A 22,298-nucleotide genomic window follows, 5' to 3' on the forward strand; every position below is an offset into this window, starting at 1 on the left:
ATGGAATCATTTGACACCAGGACATTTAAAAAGTCTGAAGCCGAAATAATACGGTGCCAATTTACTTTAGGCCTACTTTTACTTACTTTACAGTTGTGCACCTCGACATGGACACGTGATTGATTTTTCCCCCTTTTGTGGGTCAAAATTTTATTTCCAATGTCCAGAAGTGGTGTAAATTACTCCAGGATACGTGATTGATACAGATAAAGAAATGGTTTTACAGCAAAATTCGGTTTAATGTCCAATATCTAATCTCAGCTCCGGGCAACTTTACCAAGCTACAATGTAGGCCTATTTTTATTTCTCAAAATTCGAATCTACCTTTCATGACACTCTTTTATTTCATTTTATTTATTTATTTATTTATTTATTTATTTATTTATTTATTTATTTATTTATTTATTTATTTATTTATTTAGTTAGTTAGTTAGTTAGTTAGTGAGTTAGTTAGTTAGTAGTAGTAGTTACTTAGTTAGTTAGTTAGTTAGTTAGTTAGTTAGTTAGTTAGTTAGTTAGTAGTCGTAACTTAGTTAGTTAGTTAGTTAGTTAGTTAGTTAGTTAGTTAGTTAGTTAGTAGTCGTAACTTGGTTAGTTAGTTAGTTAGTTAGTTAGTTAGTTAGTTAGTTAGTTAGTTAGTTAGTTAGTTAGTTAGTTAGTTAGTTAGTTAGTTAGTTAGTTAGTTAGTTAGTTAGTTAGTTAGTTAGTTAGTTAGTTAGTTAGTTCATTTGAATATTTATGACCCCTTTATTCCTCTGCTGTGATATTTTTATTTCCAATATTTTGCTCTTCAAAACTTTTCCTGGGTGCTGCGTCACTGATTGGTTACCTTGGTGTCTCTGACGTCAGATGAACGCTTTGAGAAATTTGCATAATTGATAGAGTCTCGAAGTCGGGGACCAAGTTCGCTAGTATGCTATTTGTAAATGGAAACTCAATGACTTTGACGCGTAAAATGACAGTAACTTTACACTGCGCTGTTTACAAAGCAAAATCTGACGATGTCGTGATATTTTGTGTGTGAGATGGTATAATTTGAAGAATGTATTCCATATAAGAATGAATATTTAATTTCAGAGGAGCTTTGAAAAGCATGAGAACACAATGTTAATTTATGTAGAAAGCAGTGCGTTCGCGGTAAGTTTTAGAAGAATTTATAGTCATGATAGTAAGCTTATCAAGGAAGTCTGAAGGTGCAAAATTCTGCAGTTTGACCACTATACTAAAATGCAGTAAACCTTTTACGAGCGCGTATTGTAAAGATACATCGCATATTTACTGCGTTGCACGCACTTGTCTCTGATTGGCTGCTAAGGCGATAATGTTGTTGCTGAGTGGAAATTTATGAATGAACTGCGCCGTACGCGTTGTTAGCGCCGAATTTGCAACATCACCGAAGTCGCGCTCGTCTAAGGTTTGCTGCATTTGAGTATAGTGCACTACTCCTTGATCGAAAAATCTATCTTTTTTATGCACGACGACACGATAGTTACTGTGTGCATAAGATAGAACTTGCTGGTATTACAAAATTCGTTTGTGTAGCGTTGTCACTTCTTCTACGCTTTTAAAACAATTGTTCCAAATGTCCAATTTGGCTACAATTTTGCTGGACAAACATTTATGTATCTTAGCCTAAAATTTAGCTGAAGTGTTTGCTTACTTTTAACCGGAAACACAGGCGCTGAAGTACAAATTCCGACCATAGATATTATGAGTCCGTTTAATTCTGCAACCTTGCTTGATCAAAGTTGTTTTGACGACTGTCAACTGCGCGCTGATTGAAGATTTGAGAAAATCCAGTGCTGGGCAAATCAATCCATCTCCCGATTTTCAAAGGTTCGACTTGTCATTGCAAACTGATGGTGATACCCTTCCGGTTCTTGAACATGTGAGCCCAGCACTACACGTGTTGATCACCTAGCACATGTGTCACTAATATGTCAAGAACAATATCCTCATATACATGTATTTGAGACAATAATTAACTTGAAGGAAGAAGTTTTTATTCATATGCATGACATTGGGCCCTGTATGGCAACCGTGTACATGTGCCAAACAAGTCAAAGTACGTGACATTAGCGCAAATACTTTAACATTCTAACTTTCGTATGGACAAGCTATCGGTTGTTCTGAATACGAAAGTTAGAAATTTTCGAACAAACTACTCCTGACAAATGTGATCATAAAGACAGGCTCACACAATAGGATATTAAAATGCTTAGAATACATCAATCATGTTTCCTTGTTGTTCATCACCGATTAAGAATGATGCGTCTGCGTCGTTTACTTCGCAGAGTTGTTAAATCGGTGATGAACAACGCCAACGGAACGGCGAAACGGTCATGATTGAATCCATTCAAATTCAATAACAAAAACAAGCCAAAGATATAGTAGGAATTCCAATTGAATGAACGCAGCTTTCAGCAGCTGTACTCCATCCAACCGCGATAGTATATCGCGTATTTCAAATTACAATGCTAACGCACTACCTTGGATAGAATGCTAACCAATCACAAGTGCGTTGGCATGGATGGATTCACTTCGGCGTGACTCGCGCACAGTTGCACACGCTGGCGTACATCGCGCAGTGTACGCAAAAAATAGTCACGCTATTGAAAGCTCATTCAATTGGAATTCCCACTATTATATTTACATGATTCTTTCATTCGTAATTTCTGGCTGTCGTTGCCACTCAAGCTCAACTTTACAAGATCGGTGATTTCTCTCTTGATATCAGCAAAAAATCTAAAGTGATAATGTTTATTAGCTGCTACTTCCAACATAAGATGGTGTTTACGCATAAATTCCAGGCAATTAAATGTGCACGTCATCAGATAAGCAGTCAGGTCTTGGAAATGAATGAAATTGTATAAACCGCTCAGGTAGGCCCTATAGAAAACACGTCATTCATTGTATGCAAGGGTGACAAATTCGGAGCTTAAAAATGACATCCATTACCTGCTTTATGATGCAGAACTCATCCAAGGCTATCATCCCCTCAATCGAATGAATTGGACATCTCCTCCTGAACATAATTCTTATTGAATAATAAATTAATATTTTTATTCTTTATTTATTTATAATTCTCAATATTACGGACTTCCAACGTAACCATGCAATTGGCGATTCCCGATCAAATTGATAAACAAAGTGACAATAAGTGTCAATAACATGTGACGTGAAGGGGAATCCCTGCGATGACGACGTTTGAGATACGTTTTGACGGGTTTCCGACTTGCTCATCAGGGCGAGCCACATGGCAAACGACCCCAAGACCCGGAAGAGGATGCAAGTATCATGCAACCTTGCGTGTGTGATGGAGTATTTCAGGCATTTTGATATAAAAATCATACAAGGATCATACACTAATGCTAGCCTTATGCTATATAACTGAACTGGGATTATTTTATTAATTTTGACACTGAGTACACAGACATTGAAGAACAATGATGGAAAATAATAATCGAGTAGGCCTACTACATGTACAAGTAAAGTTATATCGCGGTATGGATAAATTATACGCACGGCGCGGTGGGGAAATGTGTGTGATGATCGTGATTTGACGGGGTATTGATAGAATGCTAGAGGATCAAATAAAATGCCAACGTCAAGGGAATTGACCCAATTAGTAAGTTTAATAGTGAACAGCAACTTTTATTTATTCTTGGCTTCAACATCAACTTTTATTTATTCTTGGCTTCTGACGATCAGTAATAATGTATTTTTTTAACAGATCTGAATCACTACAACATTATTGAAATCGGTATAGGAAATTGGTAATTGATAAGAATTTTTCAGATATCGATCAGATGCAGATAAGGCTAATGAAAGTCGATTCCTTGTTTCCCGTTACCCTACTCCACTCAAAACCAATTGCTGGCCAAATATTTCATTATTTTGAATAAAATGTTGATTTCTAACCAACTTTAACATACCAATAAATAATTGTGGTGTTAAATATATCATAAATCTCTTTCTGTTGATTTTCGGGGATTTTCTTTGCAGTAGGAGCATGGTATATGGTTAATAATGAATTAATAATGAATACCTGTACTCACTTCTCTGTCCCGCACTTTTTAAGGCTCTGAGTGAGTCCGGGAATTCGAGTCCCGCCGATAATCCTATTACCGGGCAGGAAATTCCCTGCCGGGTACCGAAAAAAAAAAAAAAAAAAAAAAAAATTTTTTTTTTTTTTAAATTTTTTTTCCAAATTTTTTTTCGGTTTTGTAGTGTCTCTGGACCTAGACCTAAATGCTAGGATCAAAAAAAAAAAAAAAAAAAAAAAAAAAAAAAAAAAAAAAAAATTGAATTTTGCACATTGTTTTGTGTTTTTAATCTGAAAATTGATACATAGTTTTCATGTCATACTCTATTAATGATATCAAAATGCATTGAATTTGAATGCATTTTGATATCATTAATAAAGTATGACATTAAACTATGTATCAAAAAAAAAAAAAAAATTATTATTATTTTTTTTTTGGCAATTTTTTTTTTTTTGCAATTCGGTACCCGGTACCCTTCGAAAAAAAGTTCGGGTACCGGGGCCGAATTTCCGAAAATGAGAGCCTTAGCACTTTTTGATCTGCTCTGATCTCATCCCGTAAAAAATATTGTGCAACTTTTGATAATAGTTGTACAATCACCTTCATGTGGTTGTAAACTACATCTGTAAACTACAAACTGTGATTTATCACATGTATACATGGGTAGTTATTGGTTTACACCTGTAACAGATCTATGCAATAATGAAATGGTATGAAATAATGAATAATGAAAAATGAAATGGTCACCTACACAGTCATGAAAAATTGTGTAACGGGAAACAAGGAGTTGACTTTCATTGGCCTAAGGGCAAAATCGGGCCCATTATTGTTTTGCCTATGATATCGGTTAGACACATGCAAGTTTTCATCCATTTAAAATACTCAATTATAAAAGTTCAAAGACTCGCTATCAGCTAGTGTTAAAAAAAATGCGGGTCTGGGTACATCATGTTAGCCTTAAAATGGTCAGGTTAGGGGTAGATGGGATGGGGAAATCTAGATCAGCTAGAAAATCTTGTCCAAATCGTAGGGTATCCTAAAGGATAACTTTATTTTGTCATCATAATACTAATCATGGCGTGTCCATCCGTCCCTCTGTCCGCGCGCTATCGCGTGTGCGCGGAGCGATTTGGCTGAGGCCGCTTGCTATCATGTGCGCGTGGAGCGCTTTCGCTGAGCATCAACGGGCGTATGCGCAGTGCGTGAATCGGAAAGCATTAGACTTACAGTGTGACTAACAGGTGTATCTCATGGGACCAATAATAGGCCTATTTTCAATACATATTTCAATACAGAACACGTGCATAGGCCTATTTCAACAGAACATGACTGGAAGAGGCGAACGATGGGCGGGTTTCCAGATTTATGGGTACCGAAGTAAGCGTCACAGCAACATAGTTGTGTCAAGTTGGGTCTTCATCATTGAAAGACGTTTGGCCTATATCATATAGTTAGTAGTAACAGGTGTTGGGCAATTATACACCGTTTACATTGGGCAAAAGTCGTAGTCGACTTAAGCTGTATTTTGAATTACGACAGCAGATTAATTCGTTTGGTGGGTGTTTGTGAAAAGTCGTAATTAATGACGACTTATTTGAATTCACTTGAAATGAATGATGATACAAGTCATCATTGGAATTGCGTCTTTTGAATTATGATTAATTACGACTGTGCCTGTTTACACGTATGATACGAATTAAGTCGATTACGAATTTAGTGAATTCGATTACGACTTTTGCCCAATGTAATGGGGTAAGAGATAGGCCTAAATTACGAGAACTGCTCAACCCGAGAAACACGAAATCTAGTGTACCGGTAATATAAAGATAACATTAAAAAATAAATCTAAAAAGAGTTTTATGAGCCTACCCTTCACTTCTAAGCCACATTAAAAAGTAAGGATCATTTTGCTGAATAAATAGATATCACATGCAGAAAAGTCCAATCGTCATTGTGCACTTTGTCTTTCTAAAACGGTATCAATAACATTAAATACTTAAAGTTACATCTCGCAGTCATGGCATACAGTTGATAGTAATTTATTTTCTTCTTATTTCTTCAAGATTCACACATTTGTGTTGCAATGTCACCAGAGCGACACACTAGCTCGCATCAGGGCTCATCTGCTACACATGCTCTATGAAATGGGGAGAGAGGACCATCAATTCAGGCTGAGGTTCAAAGGTCAGTTTCTGCGAGATGCATACACACTGGAAGACTACCACATCAGTGAACATTCTGTGTTGAAGATGGTTCCTATGGCTAGGAGACAAGAGGTTAGTTAAGGGCATACCAGACTAAGGAATCGCTAGTACATGTAGGAGTGTAGCGGGTTTTTTTTTATGATCTCACTTCCGTCGCTGATCAGCAGAGGGACTGCCGATATCTAATTGATAAGTTGCCAGTTCACTTCCAATTGTATGCGGCAACATGCTAGTATGATAGAGGTTTAAGGGGGTACTACACCCCTGCCCACTTTTGTGCCTATTTTTGCATTTTTCTCAAAAATTATAGCGCATTGGTGACAGGTAAAATATGTATATTATAGGGGCAAGGACTACAACTACAACTACTGCAACCTTACATCTTACTTGTCACGAATGCGCTATAATTTTTGAGACAAATACAAAAATAGGCAAAAAATGGCCAGGGGTGTAGTACCCCCTTAAATCATTATGTTTTAGTGAATTCTGAAATGGCTTCAGTCAAAGTTATGACAGGTTGACCTCCGGTATAGGTTAAAAAAACTCTTATTACGGTACTACAAAGTAGTTCAGCCTTAGATTTTCACAGGGTATTTAAGTACACCATTAAGCATTACAATGTAAAAAAGTAGAAGTTTAAGAAAAATTGAGGGTGTCACTGTTTATAAGCAAATTGCACATGGCTTTAACATCAGATTTGACTAGTTGAATAGTAAATACTGGTAATTTGCCCTGGCTTTTACTGGCCAATCTGATAAAGGGGCACTTGCTTTTAAATACAATCTTAACTTCATTTTCTTCTCTCAATATCACAGCATAACAATATGCTTTTGTACTTTTTTCCCTACAGTCATTTGTTGATGTAAAAGGCAACCCACAACAGAATATGGGTTCTGGTCAAAATATGGACATCAAAATTTCTTTGGTAATGGAAGTTGCACAACTCAAATGGAGAGAGAATATGATGGCAGATTTTAATGTAAGTGTAATATATATGTCAATTAGTATTGCATGACGCATGTAGTATTCAATACTAATTAGGGATGTGTTCAAAACCAATCACTTGGCAGCCGCCAGTACCCTGCCAGAACCGGCAATGAGATGTGATGTATATTTTGCGCGCGGTACAATATAATGCGATCCAACCACCAATTCTGTTAGGGCGCCGGTGGTCGATAGGCAATTTGGATTTGAAGCCATCCAATGCTTAATCACTGCATTTAATGTACAATCAGATCAAATTCTGGACAAAAGATTTTCCCATCTGCTGCATAAAATGATTAATAAGTATGGTAAATTTAATTCTAATAGCATATTTTGTAATAAGTGTTAATGGCAATCCTAAGCATTTATCATTGACCTATATATAGGTAACCCAGGCAAACCTTAGTTAACACATTTGCTAGTCAGCCAAATTCGCCGACAATGTCAATGCATATTTACATAGAAATTTAAAACAACTGGCGAAGAAGGAAGCGTACATAAATATGTTTTCTATACTTCACTTGACCCAAATATATGATTTTTATGGTGATAAGTCACTTTCGCACATGGAATTTTAGAGGAATTTGGATAGCAGTTCCATTAAAAAGCTGCTATCATAATGAGACTAAGATCTAGAAACACCCCCGAAATGCCATTTTGGGGAATTTTGCTAGCTGAAACTTTTTGATGAAAGTCAATCTTTGACAAGATGTAACTTTGCTACGGAAAGTGCTATGAAAAAATGGTTTTCAGTTTTGGCTTTGTTTACTCAAGGGCTTTGATTTGATATATAAAATGATGCAGTTTGATGGCAAATTTGAATTCACCTAGCATACCTACTATATAGTTATTTCGATGCCATTGGCTTCCTTGATAGCTCACTACTCAAGGGAAAGAATAATTATGAGCATTACCTGTTTATGTTCATATGATAGCCATAGTTTCAGAACAGCTTATCTTTTGTAATAATAAACATGTGTACACACAAACGAGTCACAAATCCGTAACAAATAGAATAACCAAAGCAAACCGGCCCAAGTACAAGTAGATACAGTATACAATACAAGATACAAAATACAAGATTGCAGATCCTTATAGAAAGACTCAAAGAACATTTAATCGAACATATCTAACAGCGTATCCTAACCCCCGTTGGCGTGGTACTCCAGAGGAGGTGGTGCTAATTATCAATCCAGAAAGTATTATATGGACAGTATTTTTCTTTATGGTACAATTTAATTTATTCCACATATTCTGTTCTAATTTTTTCATGCAGGGAAGCAAATCTCTCAACCGCCTGTTTGTCCTGTTCTCAGGTCTGGCAGCATTTTGGTGGTTCCTCTCGCCCACAAAGCCTCATCAACTGGGCAGTTTCCTGCCATTTGGTCTCATCATCTATGCCTGCGGTTGTGGATTGATTGTATTGTACAGTTTCTTAAAGGGTCCTTCCTACACACATAAAGCTGGTTTTGTGGGACCATCAAGTCTCTGGTGAGTGATGTATAAAAAAAATTATGGTGAACACAGGGTTGGTTAACCTAGTATGAGCACTACCTGCCGATTTGCCAAAATGAACATTGTGTCCAATTTTAAACCAATCAAGGATGGTGTTATTAATAAGATCATAGGCAAATGCAAGTTTGACCATAAATAGTTTAAAGCCTAGTCATAATTGGCAATTGAAATGAGCATTTCCAGTTATCAAGCAATCAGAAATGCTGTTAGATGACCAGTAGTGTCCAGGGGGTTAAATCAGACCTAAAATTTTGTTTGATTTTCTTCCGCTACCTGCACTAAATTTGAAAAGTAGAAAAAAAGTTGTTGTTTTTCTTAACTGTACAAAAGAACATGTATCCAAATTTTGAAATTCCTGAAATTCATTCTAAACTATGAATTAAAAGATTCTCAAACACTTCTTCTTACACTTCTTTCATGTTTTAAAATTAGTTTAAAACATGAATGAAGTGTAAATGAAAGTTAAAGTGAAATGTCTTTATTCACATCTTATTATAATTAGGCTCCTCCCATGCTTACACTAGAAACACCGCTATGCCTGCTTTGGAACATGTTCAGTAGAGTCCAGAATGCGCTTTGGCATGATGCTTTTGCAAAGATAAACCGGGAATACATCATCATACCATATATTAGTGTTCATGTTCAACACCACTGCATATTCTGCCACCTACGTATTATTGTGTTCTAAAGTTGGCCCAATTTCCTTTTCTCTAGGCCTATTCGTTTTATGGTGATATATGGAATTATGACTATGGCCAACTGGGCTGCAGCAGTGGGACTCGCAACATGGGCTTGTCTTTCTGTCCTGGTAAGTATGTGCATGTAATACTCAATTGTAAACTGAGATTAAATCCGGATATATGTGTGCATGTTTATGTTCATTGATTCTACTTGAGTCCAAAGACTTAAAACTGATTTCCATTCCTGAGGAACTATACTTGCCATCCAAGGACCTTACATGTGCTCTCAAGAAGTCACCTATCATGTAACATAGGCTGAGGGTATGCATGTCAACGTATCATATACACACATTCCTGTTCCATTCCTCTGAGGACAGTGTATAGAACATGCACAGGTATTGCAAGGATATTTGATAACATTAACATGTCAACTTTCTGAGGACATCATCATTATCATCCTTCGGCTGTGGAGCAGGCAACCACAAGATTTCACAGGCTATCTGTTCTGCTTGAATGCCTTCATCGTACCCTAGTACACATTGGAATGTAGGTTTCTTAAGATGTGCATGGATGTCCATGTCTTCTTTTGCCATGAGTTGGTATGTAGAGAGCATATCTTCTGGCAGACTCTTCCTCAGTCCTCTGGAAGGTGATCTTCCTCTGGAAGATGAAGGATGTGCCCTAGGAGTATGACACATGGTTCCATATGGTTCACATGGAGGACACATGGTTCAAATTTAGTGTCCTCGCACAGGGGATGATACAAGGGTGTGGATGGTGTGTCCATGTGTTTCTGTTGCAAATTATTATATAGACTTGCCAATAATTTTCTTATTCTCATTCTCAAGGACTTTGCACGTGATCAAGGCGAGACTTACGAATCCTACTCATTACGTCGTTTCTGGTCCTGGTTTCTGATGTTCTTCTGGGGTCTACACGCCCTCTACCTATTCATCATGTGGACGATGGTATGGTCACTGGTGCACAATTTTCGTTTTGAAATAGGGGATTTATTAGAGAGGCATCTTATTATAACAAGAGATGTTGAGAAAGTCATACAGGCTGCAAAGGGTGGAAGGTAAGGGCAGAGTGAGGTAGACAATCAATGGGCTATTCCATTTAAAATCCACACTACCCCTGTGGAAGATTTTGGTAATATCTTCCACAGGGGGAGTATGAATTTCAAATGGAATGAGCACATTAGGCAGCTACATTTGAATTTCATACACCCTCTGAGAAAGATTCAACCTGAATCTTCCCCTGAGGGAGAGTGAGCTTCAAATGGAGCTGTTTTGTGTTAATTCCATTTGAAATTCATACTCCCCCTGTGGAAGATATTTCCAAAACCTTCCACAGGGGTAGTGTGGATTTTTAATGGAACATCCCAAATTTGACTAACAGTACATTTTGCATAATTATAGTTGTTGCCAGTATATTAATATTAAATGTCTATTATTGTTGAAATATAATCACAATGTGAAAGATGGGTTGTTCCATTTCTAGAGCTGGTATAGTGAGCGAATGATTTGAACAATTTATCTTTCCTGCAGTGATTATATTTCTACTATAACCGAAATTTAAGACAGTTAATAGTATAATATTTATTCTATATTACTCATACATAAATTATTTAACTTTTCAAGAAATGTGCACAAAATGCTAAAATGAACCAGACCAAAAGGAAGCTACACATCTGTAATTTGTGTAAATTTTGTTCAGGTGTTTTGTGCCAGGGTGGAAACCTAGCTAGCCTGTCCCCCTGGTTGGTACACCACTGACAGTATTGTTTTGTAGACACATAAATGATTCAATATGCAGTCTTATACTATGGGTAAAATACTTACCATAGCCAAGTCAACTTTGCAAAACTCTTAAACTTACAATTATGAATTGTTTTGCTTTTTCTAACAGAGTGAAAGAGCAACGAAATGCTGCATTTGAGTTGGCTACATTAACAACTACTGGTGATGATGGCAAATTTAGAATTGTGGCTGAAGGAGGGTAAGAAACCTAATTATTAGGCCTATCAGGGGGATATTTTGAGGGGTTGAGTCTCTAAACGTTTGTATGATTGATCATTTTACTGAGTATGCTATCATATGCTACAGCTATACTTCGTCTTTATAATCTGAAAACAAACATCAAATGAAGAAATTCTTTCTCATAGGTTCATTCCTTTCTTAGAATTGTTCAGAGATTGATTTAAATATAATGTAAATCAGTATAAAAGAGTTTAAAAAAAGGAAATTTTGAAATATTGTATATACCATGCTCTACACTTGCTATGGAATAGTAAATAGTTGTTTTGCACCTGTTACAATTTCTTATCAAATGATGGCTAAGTTGGTTTAGTAGAAATAATCTAACAATATGGTAAATTTCCTCACATTTCCTTCATATTTGTTAGGTTGGAAGCATTGATCTCACTTGGTTTATCAAGAGATGAAGCTACTCAAGAATATGCTACAGAAGCTATAGCAGAAATGCTGACAGTACCTGCTATACAAGTAAGTTGGGGTTTCAAATTAATTAGAGAATAAAGGTATTGTTTTTAGCTGCTGTCATGCATCTATCTCATATAATACGAGTGACATCAATATTTTAAATATTTGCCTCGTAGTCATTGTTTTACACCAAAAATGTTATACAAGACTATAGATGCATAACAGCAGCTAAAAACAATACCTTTATTCTCATTCTTAAACACTTAGTTTCAAATCAAGTAAAAAAATATCATAAGTATACCAAATTTTAATCAAATTAAATCATTTTACAAGTCAGTCTTGTTAATGCTATGCACCTCTGATTGGTTCAGGTAGTGAGTATGCGTATTACCCGGCATATTATACATCATGTCTTATTACACGACAAAGAACCAATAAGCTTGCAGGAACTTTCTCAGGTGTTTAAGAATAAGTTGAATAACACATCTAATCAGTGTTTGAAATAAGCACTTTTCCTGATGTCCGCTAATCCAAAAATCACCGGGGACGACCTAGATGAGCTATACACTTGACCAATGGACAACCACTATAGTTTACCTCTAAAATCTTGATTTATAATCAATAAACCTTGACATAAAATTTTGACTTGGTCATGTTTACATGTCATTTGTATCATAAAGATGAAAGATCTACCAATCACTGCTAGCATGCCGTATGCTGTGGTGTCCACTTGTTCAGTTCTGAGCATGTATGTACTGACAGATGGTACAGGTACATGTATGGGCACAATTTATTAATTGCTAATAGGCAAAGTGAAGAGATGAAAGCTACAGTTATGAATGAGGTTAATAACTTAGCATCGGTAATATGTCGGATATTGTGAAAAATAAAACATTTTGCTTTGGACCTTGGAATATCCCTCGATTCCAAATGCAAAATGTTTAGATTTTTCACAGTGCCCTCCAATAATCGATGCGCAGTTATTACCCTCTAATTATAGAGTATGATGCAAAAATAATTGAAACAAGCAAATAAACTGGTTTTTGTTTCCTGTAGGATCAATTTGTAGAACTTGGAGGAGTCGGCACCTTAACTACCTTACTTCATTCCAACAATGAGCGTGTTGTCCAGGAGGCAGCTACTGCCCTATCCTACATAGTCTCTGACACAGAGGAGAACAGGCAGGCTGTAGTGGCAGATCGTGGGTTAGAGGACATTGCACATGCTGCAAGGAATGGGACAGAGAGTGTGAAGAGATACATGGCTGGGGTGTTTCTAGACTTAGCTTTCAGCGCTGATGTGAGAGCACAAATGGCTGCTATGAATACACCTAGTAAGTAGCAAATAAATAGAGAAACTTTCCACGATGGAATCCATAATAAGCAACAAGGTGTTAACAGATGCGCTGTCAGATTAAAAAGGTTTTCAAGCTTTCGTTAGGTGTGACTCAAAGTCAGGACTGAAGAAGTGAGAGTCACACCTGATGAAAATCTGACAAGTGTTTAAACAACAAGTAAATATGGCATATAAAGAGAGGCCATGCTTGTTTGTGTGGTTATGGTCATAATTTTTAACCTTGTCGAATATTAGAATTGATATGAAGTTGTAAAGAATTTTGTTAGCTGAACAAAATTTAATCTTTATCCAGAGCAGCCAGCCCACATAAATGTTGAATAAAAATTCAAAAACCAAAGTATATCTCACATTTCTTAAATGAAACTTCTTTTGTAAAATTTTTAACGAAGTTGAAAAATGTAACAAAGTTGCAACATTATGTAATTAAATATGGGTATATGTGATGTGATCAAGCAAAATCAGTCGGAACTCGGCAATAATACATTTTCAGTTTTCTATAGAATAGTAAAAAGCATTTACAAAGCTGGATTTTGCAGAAAACCCCATTGAAATTGAACAACCAGTTCCAAAGATATGAGCAATTAAAGAGTTTCCAAAACAACAGGAAACAAAAGAAAAAATTTCCTTTGTTTGGCTATATCTCAAAATCAATATTTCCGAGTTCCGACTGATTTGGCTTGATCGCATCACATATATCTCCAAATCTCTAAATCAGTTTTATGCAAATTTACAATCCATTGTTAACATAGCCATTTTTAACCAAGAGCCAAGTCCACATAGCAATGATTTGGGAGAGGTGCTATCAGGGTTCACAGTTTATCGCGTTTTCGCGTCCAGGACGCTTTTTGAACTGGACCCGGAAAAAGTAAGATTATGTAACCTGAATGGGTCCAGCAGGCTGTGCTTGGACCCGGAAAAAATCCCATCCAAGAAATAGAAAATATCATCATAGATCGTCATTGTGCGATAACCCAGCTCAATCGGCTCACTTTTCATTCATAAATTACATACAATTACGGCAAAAGTCGCTGCAACATGATACACACCTCATCGCTATTCATGCACAGATATTTGATCAGCGATACGAGGGGAACTGTGGAAGAGGTTGACTTGCAATTTTTTTCGGATTGTGCAAATATTATGTTACAATAAAAATGTCAACAAAACGGTGAATTCCTGGTGACATCGCGAAAACACGTTTTTGCGGTAGTTGTATATTTCAACCGCGCAAATATAACAAAATAACCAAATAATTAGATGATTAAAGTAGTGCATGTTATTAGGTAGTAATTGTAGTTCTTTATGAGAAATTCGGCCGATCGCGGCAAGGCGTCCTTTTTTAACTCGACCTTGGTCAGTTTTGGGTGCCAAATTCAGCATACTTTAATATTTATCGTTTGCACCAGTACTGGAAATACATTTCCGGGTGTTTCTGAAGCTTCGTACATAAGTACAATTTGGACCCACAAAAGTCAATTTGGGACCCACAAATTTCAACTAAATGGGATCTGAATGGGTCCAGCATAAAAAAGTGGACCCGGTTATTTGAGAGCAAACTGTGAACCCTGGGTGCTATACTATTCAGCAAATTCCTTCAATGTTGTCCATGTGCTCTGTCTTATTATCGCATAAAAAGAGATAGGTCACGCGATGCTATGAACCCCACTTCCATATACGCCATAAACCGTGCGCCAAATTGGCAGACCGCTGAAGAACCGTGCTGAAAACTATAGTTTGAATATGGTACAATTCTGCTGAACAATTATGAGGGAGAGTAAACCGAAATAAAATGTTCTAAGTGTCCATGTTTTAAATAAGAAACTGAGAGCAATTCAAATCACCAGCTAACACTTACAAATTGATGCTATTTCAGCTGGTGCCCTTGTGGATCTGTGTACAAGTAGTGATCCAGAAACATTACGGTTAGCTCTGCAAACCCTGGAACTCATTGCCTTGGAGAGCTCAGATGTGATCTTCTATCAGGTGAGAATACTGTATCCTCTATTCTGTTACCTTGACGACCCATTATTACTATGCTGTTTGTTTATGCATGTTTATTAGTTGTTTTTGCAATTCCATTGCAAAATATTTCAGAATTGATCCAAAACAACCTAATCAGTTACATGGTTTGTATGTTTGTTTGTTTTCAACAGGATAATTTATTAGATCATCTAATGGCTTTACCTACTAACACAATGGATTCAAGTATTTATCTCCTGGCTGGGAAAATTCTACTTTACTATGCAGAAAACCCAGAGGTAAGATCCTTGTATTCAATTTCTAGTGGTTGTGCTGATCTAGAGCATACATGCTATGTGGAGAGTTGGATTCAAATTGTATCACATTCTGCAATATTTGGTGACAAGAATTTGTAATGAATCATCATTACTTGGCATGCTTTAGAATATATGAATGTAGGCCTATCTGTGCATATGTGATGCCAGAAAATGACATGTTATGCATGGAATTTAACTTTCCATGGAGAAAAAGACAAAAATTTAAAGTAAATGAAAAAATTTGGTGAAGCATTTGGAATGAGAAAGAAGTTACAGGGATAGAGTGGGATGGGGATGTTACACATGGATCCGGATAGCCAGGGTCCTTCAATTTTAGCCTGGCCCTAGGCTCTGAAAATGGTAAATCTATCACAGAAGTTGGGAGCCATACTACCATTGATCAAAGAGCAGGTGTAAAAGATAGAGAGAACTACAGAAAGGCATTGGTTAAGGGGGTACTACACCCCTGCCCAATTTTGTGCCTATTTTTGCATTTTTCTCAAAAATTATAGCACATTGGGAACAAGTAAGATATGTATATTGTAGGGGCAAGGACTACAACTACTGCACTGGAAATTTTATTTCAGCACAGACAACAGTTGTGGAGTTACAGTCAAAAATGGGGGAAAACCAACATTTGATCAATAACTACTTGCCTTGAGTTGCTGAATTTTCAGTGCAGTAGTTGTAGTCCTTGCCCCTGTAATATACATATCTTACCTGTCACGGATGTGCTATAATTTTTGAGAAAAATGCAAAAATATGTACAAAATTGGCCAGGGGTGTAGTACACCCTTAATGATAGGCAACCAAGAGAACACAGCTGTGTTACAACAATAACAGAAAGCCAATAATGGGCAACTCTGCAACAAAGATGTATTACCTGGTTTATTACTGTGTTGAGACTGCAGCACTAACAGTCGGTCTCAGTATGAATGCCAAGAAAACCAAGGCAATGGTTTGCAATATGGCTGCATCCCCAATCCGAACACTTGATGGAAGCGATCTTGAAGTAGTCGACGATTTCAAATACCTTGGGGCTTGGATTGGCAGTAGTGAAAAGGATTTTAACATCAGGAAAGCCCAGGCATGGAGGGCCTGCAACAGCATGAACAGGATATGGAAGAGCAGCCTGCCTAGAAATCTTAAAACCAAGCTTTTCACCACCACAGTCGAATCAGTTCTGATGTATGGTGCAGAAACCTGGACAATTACATCAAAGTTTAGGAAGGCGCTTGATGGTTGTTATACAAGACTACTGAGAAAAGCACTTAATGTTACCTGGCAGTCGCACACCACCAATAAGGAGCTGTACGGCAATCTCTCCCCAATCTCCGAAAGGCTGAAAACAAAAAGGCTGAGATTTGCTGGACACTGTGCCAGAAGTGAAACAGAGGCAGCTTCCAGAGTTTTGCTGTGGCAGCCTACGCATGGTAAAAGATCAAGAGGACAACCAAGGAAGGACTACATAAAGTAACTAATCGAGGATACTGGACTAGAGAGACAAGACATTAGGAACTGCATGCAGAACAGAGTTGTGTGGAGAGCCATCAGCGGAGTCCGACTAGACAAGTCGACATAAGCAAGCAAGCAAGCAAGCAAGCAAGCATTACTGTGTTACTTAAAACCCAAAGCAACTAGTCATGGGCTATTCCAGTTGAAATCCATACACCCCTTATGGAAGACATGATCTTAATCCTCTACACAGAGGGTGAAGATTTCAAATGGAGTCACCCATTCAGGTAACCCTATTTGAAATTCACACTCCCTGTGTGGGAGATTAAGGTCATGTCTCCCATAGGGTGTGTGGATTTCAAGTGGAATATCCCAATAGGCCCCTTAGCAAGGAATACAATAACTGGCAGAGAAGGTCAGCACTGGCCTGCGCGCATGTCCAATTAATGAGCGACACTGACGATTTTCCCTTCATGAGCACTGCTCTGCGCTGAGTGAAGCTTTAACCTGCTTTGACGTATCAGCCAATCAGATTACCGGTCTGTTCCAGAGTTGCTTGTTTTATATGGTGTTGATATAAATCACATGATCAGGCCTGGAAAAAATGGGCAAAACAGCAAGCTCCACGGCCCCAAGGAAGAACAACTTTGTTGATTTGGGCCTCCGTGGTGAAATAAAGCTTCCTATCCTATCCTATCCTATCCTGGAAATTTGGTAATTTGGAGGGAAATTTTGCTTTTCTGGATAAAGAAATACATAAGAAATGGTAGAAAATCCTACCAAGTTGGAGGAAAGTAAACATAATTTCCAGGCCTGCACATGATTTTTTATACTTGTAACTTGCATGGGCAAAATTTGTTATGATTTATGCTCCTCTTTATTTACAGGCATGTGAAAAACTTCTGAACACTGATAATTTGAAAGATACTCTCACCCAATTTGCTAAAACCAAAGACCCTGTACTGCAGAAAGTGGTGGCTAAGGTTATCCTCTCAACTTTTGAAGACAGGAAACTTGCGTAAGTTGACTTGAAATATCTTCCAAATGTTTAACAATAGCTATAACTGGATGTGATCTTTTGAGCATCACTTGTTAGTCTTGTTTGTTTCCTGTGTATCAAATTTGAATTGTAGCACAAAGGGTGGGACAAGCGGTTCAGTATATATGATAGGAAACGAGGTACATCCAAGCGGTATCTCATTTCTGATCATAAATAGCAACCGCTTGTCTTGGGTCACTGAAATTCCAGTGTAGTACTTGGATTCCTTGCCCATATAACATACATAACTTTTGTTACCACTGTGTTATTAGTTTTTGAGAAAAATGCAAAAATAGACACACATTTATCGAGGGGTGTAGTACCCCCTTAAAGCATCATTAAATCTCAGCTGGATTAAACCTTAGCTTCCAGTATCTGTTGTGTTATATTTTGAGCATATACTGTATACCACGACTGACTAGTTACAGGGAGTGCCAATAGTCTAGTGGTTTGGATGTTAGAAGGTCACCTAATTTGTTCCCCAAGTTTATTAATGTAGGGTGTGCGCTGGCACTTGTTAATTTCATTTGTGTCAAGTTTTAATTGTAGTCACATTTGGTGTGTTAAACCAGTCTTTTCTGTTGTTAACTTTAGGGTTAGTGTTATTGTTCATGTGTGGATAGTATTAAGTTATTCCAGTTTTTGGAATCAGATGATATCAATTTATTGGTTGTTATCTATTGTTACTTTGAATTTGATCTTTTATGATAATTATAATATAAAATAAACTTAAATTTGATTCCATATACTTTTATCATTACAGCCAAAAAGCCAAAGATCTGAACCTGAAGGACATCCTAGCATACATCCGTTCTCATTCCGGTGATCGAGATGCATGGAACATGGCCGATGAAGGTATCTCTCTATTTGACAATGCAACTGAAGGTGGTAAATATAAACCAGCTGGCATACCAGCAGCTTCCAGTGGATCAATGTCTTCACTAATGAAACTCAGAGATCTTGCGGAAGGCACCAAGGTACCAGAGGATGTCAAGATGCCCTTGGGATCCACCGGAGTCCTCCCGAGAGATGAGGATGGTGGTGGAAGAGGAAGCAGGGTGTCTGTTTACGATAGACCTGGTACTAGCGCTATGGGCTCACATGCGTCTGTTTTGAGCAAGAGCACGGAAGGGACTACAAAAGTGCAAAAAGATGTTCAGTTGTAATTAGGTTGATTTTTATTTGCAAAATATTAAATTCTTTATGATAGAATGCTCAATCATGTGATACATTGGTATAGGCTATTTGTTACGGGTGAATAACTGTATTACTTGATCAGAGAGAAATGGAACAAAGTTATAAGTACTGACATGTTGATGTATCTGATGCACACGCCCCACAGGGGTTGTGCCTTAGAAGCATCAACATCTCATCGCATCTCATCTCATCGCAAGTAATTTTGTACAATTTCTCTAGCAACAAGTATAATGCACAGTTTGTTATATACAAGATGTGATGTTTGCTATTTTGATAGCAAAAATGTTGGAAAATATACGAGGGGGTATCCAAAAGTTTTTGACATTCCCCAGAAGGGAAGGAGCTATATCGATGAAATTTTGTCAGTGTAATCACTGGTCCTTATGTACATTATGGTCCAAAAATGGTCTCATAAGTATGTTTACTTTCTTTACAGGTGGCGCTAGATGGGCAGTAGGCGCATAACCTTTTCATGATAAGATCCTCCACTTTCTTGAGTTTCTTCACTGAGGCCGCATCATCCGAAAGTGATGGACGTCCACTTCTTGGCTCATCTGTGAGGGACATGTGGCCAGTTTGGAAATTCCTTTTTCAAAAAGCAACAGTGCCATATGATAGGCAATCATCACCGTAGATAGCTTTCATTTCATTATAGATTTTCTGAGCATTGTAGGCCTAACCCTTCAAATGCAGGAACTTAATCATGCTGCGTGCCTCAATTTTCACCATTTTACAGGTTATGCGCCTACTGCCCATCTAGCGCAACCTGTAAAGAAAGTAAACATACTTATGAGACCATTTTTGGACCATAATGTACATAAGGACCAGTGATTACACTGACAAAATTTCATCGATATAGCTCCTTCCCTTCTGGGTGATGTCAAAAACTTTTGGATACCCCCTCGTATAAATGCATTCACTAGCTCCAAAGCAAACAAATCAATCCTGTACTATGCGAAAAATGTTAGAAATCACTAGGCGACTTAGAATGCGAAGTGTGCACCAGTGGAAGTATACACTATCAATACACTCCACATATTTTTCTAATTGGCTGTTATATAATTATGTATATAGGAGAGTATGAATGTTTCAAATTTGCCTTGTCAAGTTGTCATCATCCAACAACTTATTTTGTAAATATCAACTTAACTACATGAAATCAAGCAAATTTAAAATGTATCATACTCTATGCCTAGAATGTTATTTTTTAGTACGTGTGTGACTGGTGTGACATCTTTGGTGTGTCATTTTGTATTGAAATTAATTTGTGTATTTCAAGAATATTTACAGAGTTTTTCACCAGTATATTTCATATAGCATAAAGATGTGCCTAATGGCACACTTGGGCTCCTTTGCCTTGAGGTCCAAATAGAGAGCTCTCTCCTCCGAAATCCCAACACAAATTAAGGTTCCGTGGCCTCATTTGCTTGTGGGAATTTTATGGGAGGGCACTATTAGGTTGTGCCTAAAATTCCACTTATGTCAAGTGAGCCCATAGCGCCATTAGGCCAATCTTTACGGTAGATTAGGATAGTATTATAACAATTTGCACCATTCCTTAAAGGGACATTCAGAGATCGTCAATCCCAAACTACACTATTCCCCATACATGTCATTTTTATGCATTTATACTTATAGAATATTTACTAGTGAAGTAACTCCCTACAATGAATAAGCTAGATACTGCATTGTCACGCCAAGAGAGACAAATCTTAATTCTTTATGCCTGGGCATTTAAATAATCTGGACATATGAACCATCAAACATCCCAGACTAGATGGGGGGATATACATTGAGATACAACATCTTCCATCCTTTATGGCTAAATAAACAGCTTTTTAAAATTGATTGGAATGCAAACTATGGTACAAGTTATAAAAAATTTTCAAATATTGAAAGTGAAAATATGTAAGTTTTGAATTTGTAGTGCAACTGCAGTACGTATTTAGTGAACAATTTATGGTGTGTGGGGGTGTGTGTGTAACAGTTGGTCTAGATGTAAAGTTTAGAGTTCTGATTGTTGTGCTTCATTTTGGTATATCTTACAAATTCCAGGTCAAAATTAAAGCTGAATATTATACTGCACCAATAAAGTATCCTTACACTTGGAAAAATAATCACAATTTCCAAACTGAACAATATTGGGGTGAATTTGTTTTTTTAATAGATGCACTATCTAATCCTGCACATTATGACACCACATTGAATCCAATGTGACCTCAAGAAGTAAAGTTACAAGCAATTGAATAGACGAAGGTCCAGTTTTAAAAGTGACAAACTGACCTATACAAAGTTCAAAAATGTTTTATATTTCTCAACAAATAAATAACTCAGTTTCTTCAATGAAGCGTTATTTAAAGCAGTTTTTATTTCAGTTTTTACTTCTCTGTACTTTTCATAACTTTCATTTTATTTGTCAGTTCTTTTGTTTCAGTTTTCTTTTGTTCCTTTTGTTTTAAATTAAAGCCAAACGCATAAATTAGCCATTAACCACTCTCAAACCAGATGTCTAGTCTGTGGCGTTTTGAATAGGCCCGTTTGTCACTTTTAAAACTGGACCTTCCACTAATCAAATGCTTGTAACTTTGCTTCTTAAAGTCACATTGGATTCAATGGGTGTCATAATGTGCCGGATTAGATAGTGCATCTATTAAAAAAACAAAGTTACCCCAATATTGTTCAGTTTGGAAATTGTGATTTTTTTTCCACGTGTAAGGATACTTTATTGGCGCAGTATATATACTGCAGTCTGCAGTGTTCGAAATAAGGAAAAATGAGGTGTCAACAGACAATCTGACATCATGTTTTTGATTGTCTGCCAGATAAATGTAACTTTTTGTGTATGATTTGTTTTTACATTGATGCATTTTGGTCTGTATATTATGAATTGATCAATTGATCCTTATTTTCCTTTTAATTGGCAATGACACAATGAATTATATGAATTTTTTGGATTTTGGTTCTAGACAACCACATTATTTTAGGTTGTCTGCTATCAATTTTGATTGTCTTGTCTGGCTGTCTCCTATACATAAGTGCCCAATATGCAAATATAAGGTTAATTTATGTGTGTAAATGTATTTTCCTCACTGAGTTCCATGT

The 22,298-nt window shown here is 37.0% G+C and overlaps 1 protein-coding gene across 1 annotated transcript; it reads left to right on the forward strand.

Annotated features, from left to right (window-relative positions):
- The first annotated feature begins 956 nt into the window (after positions 1-956).
- Positions 957-21,271, forward strand: LOC140148092 (uncharacterized). The gene is made up of 13 exons (XM_072169947.1): positions 957-1,137; positions 6,110-6,322; positions 7,101-7,229; positions 8,511-8,725; positions 9,464-9,557; positions 10,278-10,507; positions 11,341-11,430; positions 11,837-11,936; positions 12,930-13,206; positions 15,103-15,212; positions 15,383-15,487; positions 17,848-17,978; positions 18,763-21,271. The coding sequence occupies exons 1-13, from the start codon at positions 1,105-1,107 to the stop codon at positions 19,163-19,165; spliced, it is 2,130 nt and encodes a 709-aa protein (XP_072026048.1). The 5' UTR covers positions 957-1,104; the 3' UTR covers positions 19,166-21,271.
- The last annotated feature ends 1,027 nt before the right edge of the window (positions 21,272-22,298 follow it).

The sequence above is a fragment of the Amphiura filiformis genome, chromosome 3 (assembly GCF_039555335.1).
Source record: "Amphiura filiformis chromosome 3, Afil_fr2py, whole genome shotgun sequence".
NCBI classification, from domain to species: Eukaryota; Metazoa; Echinodermata; class Ophiuroidea; order Amphilepidida; family Amphiuridae; genus Amphiura; species Amphiura filiformis.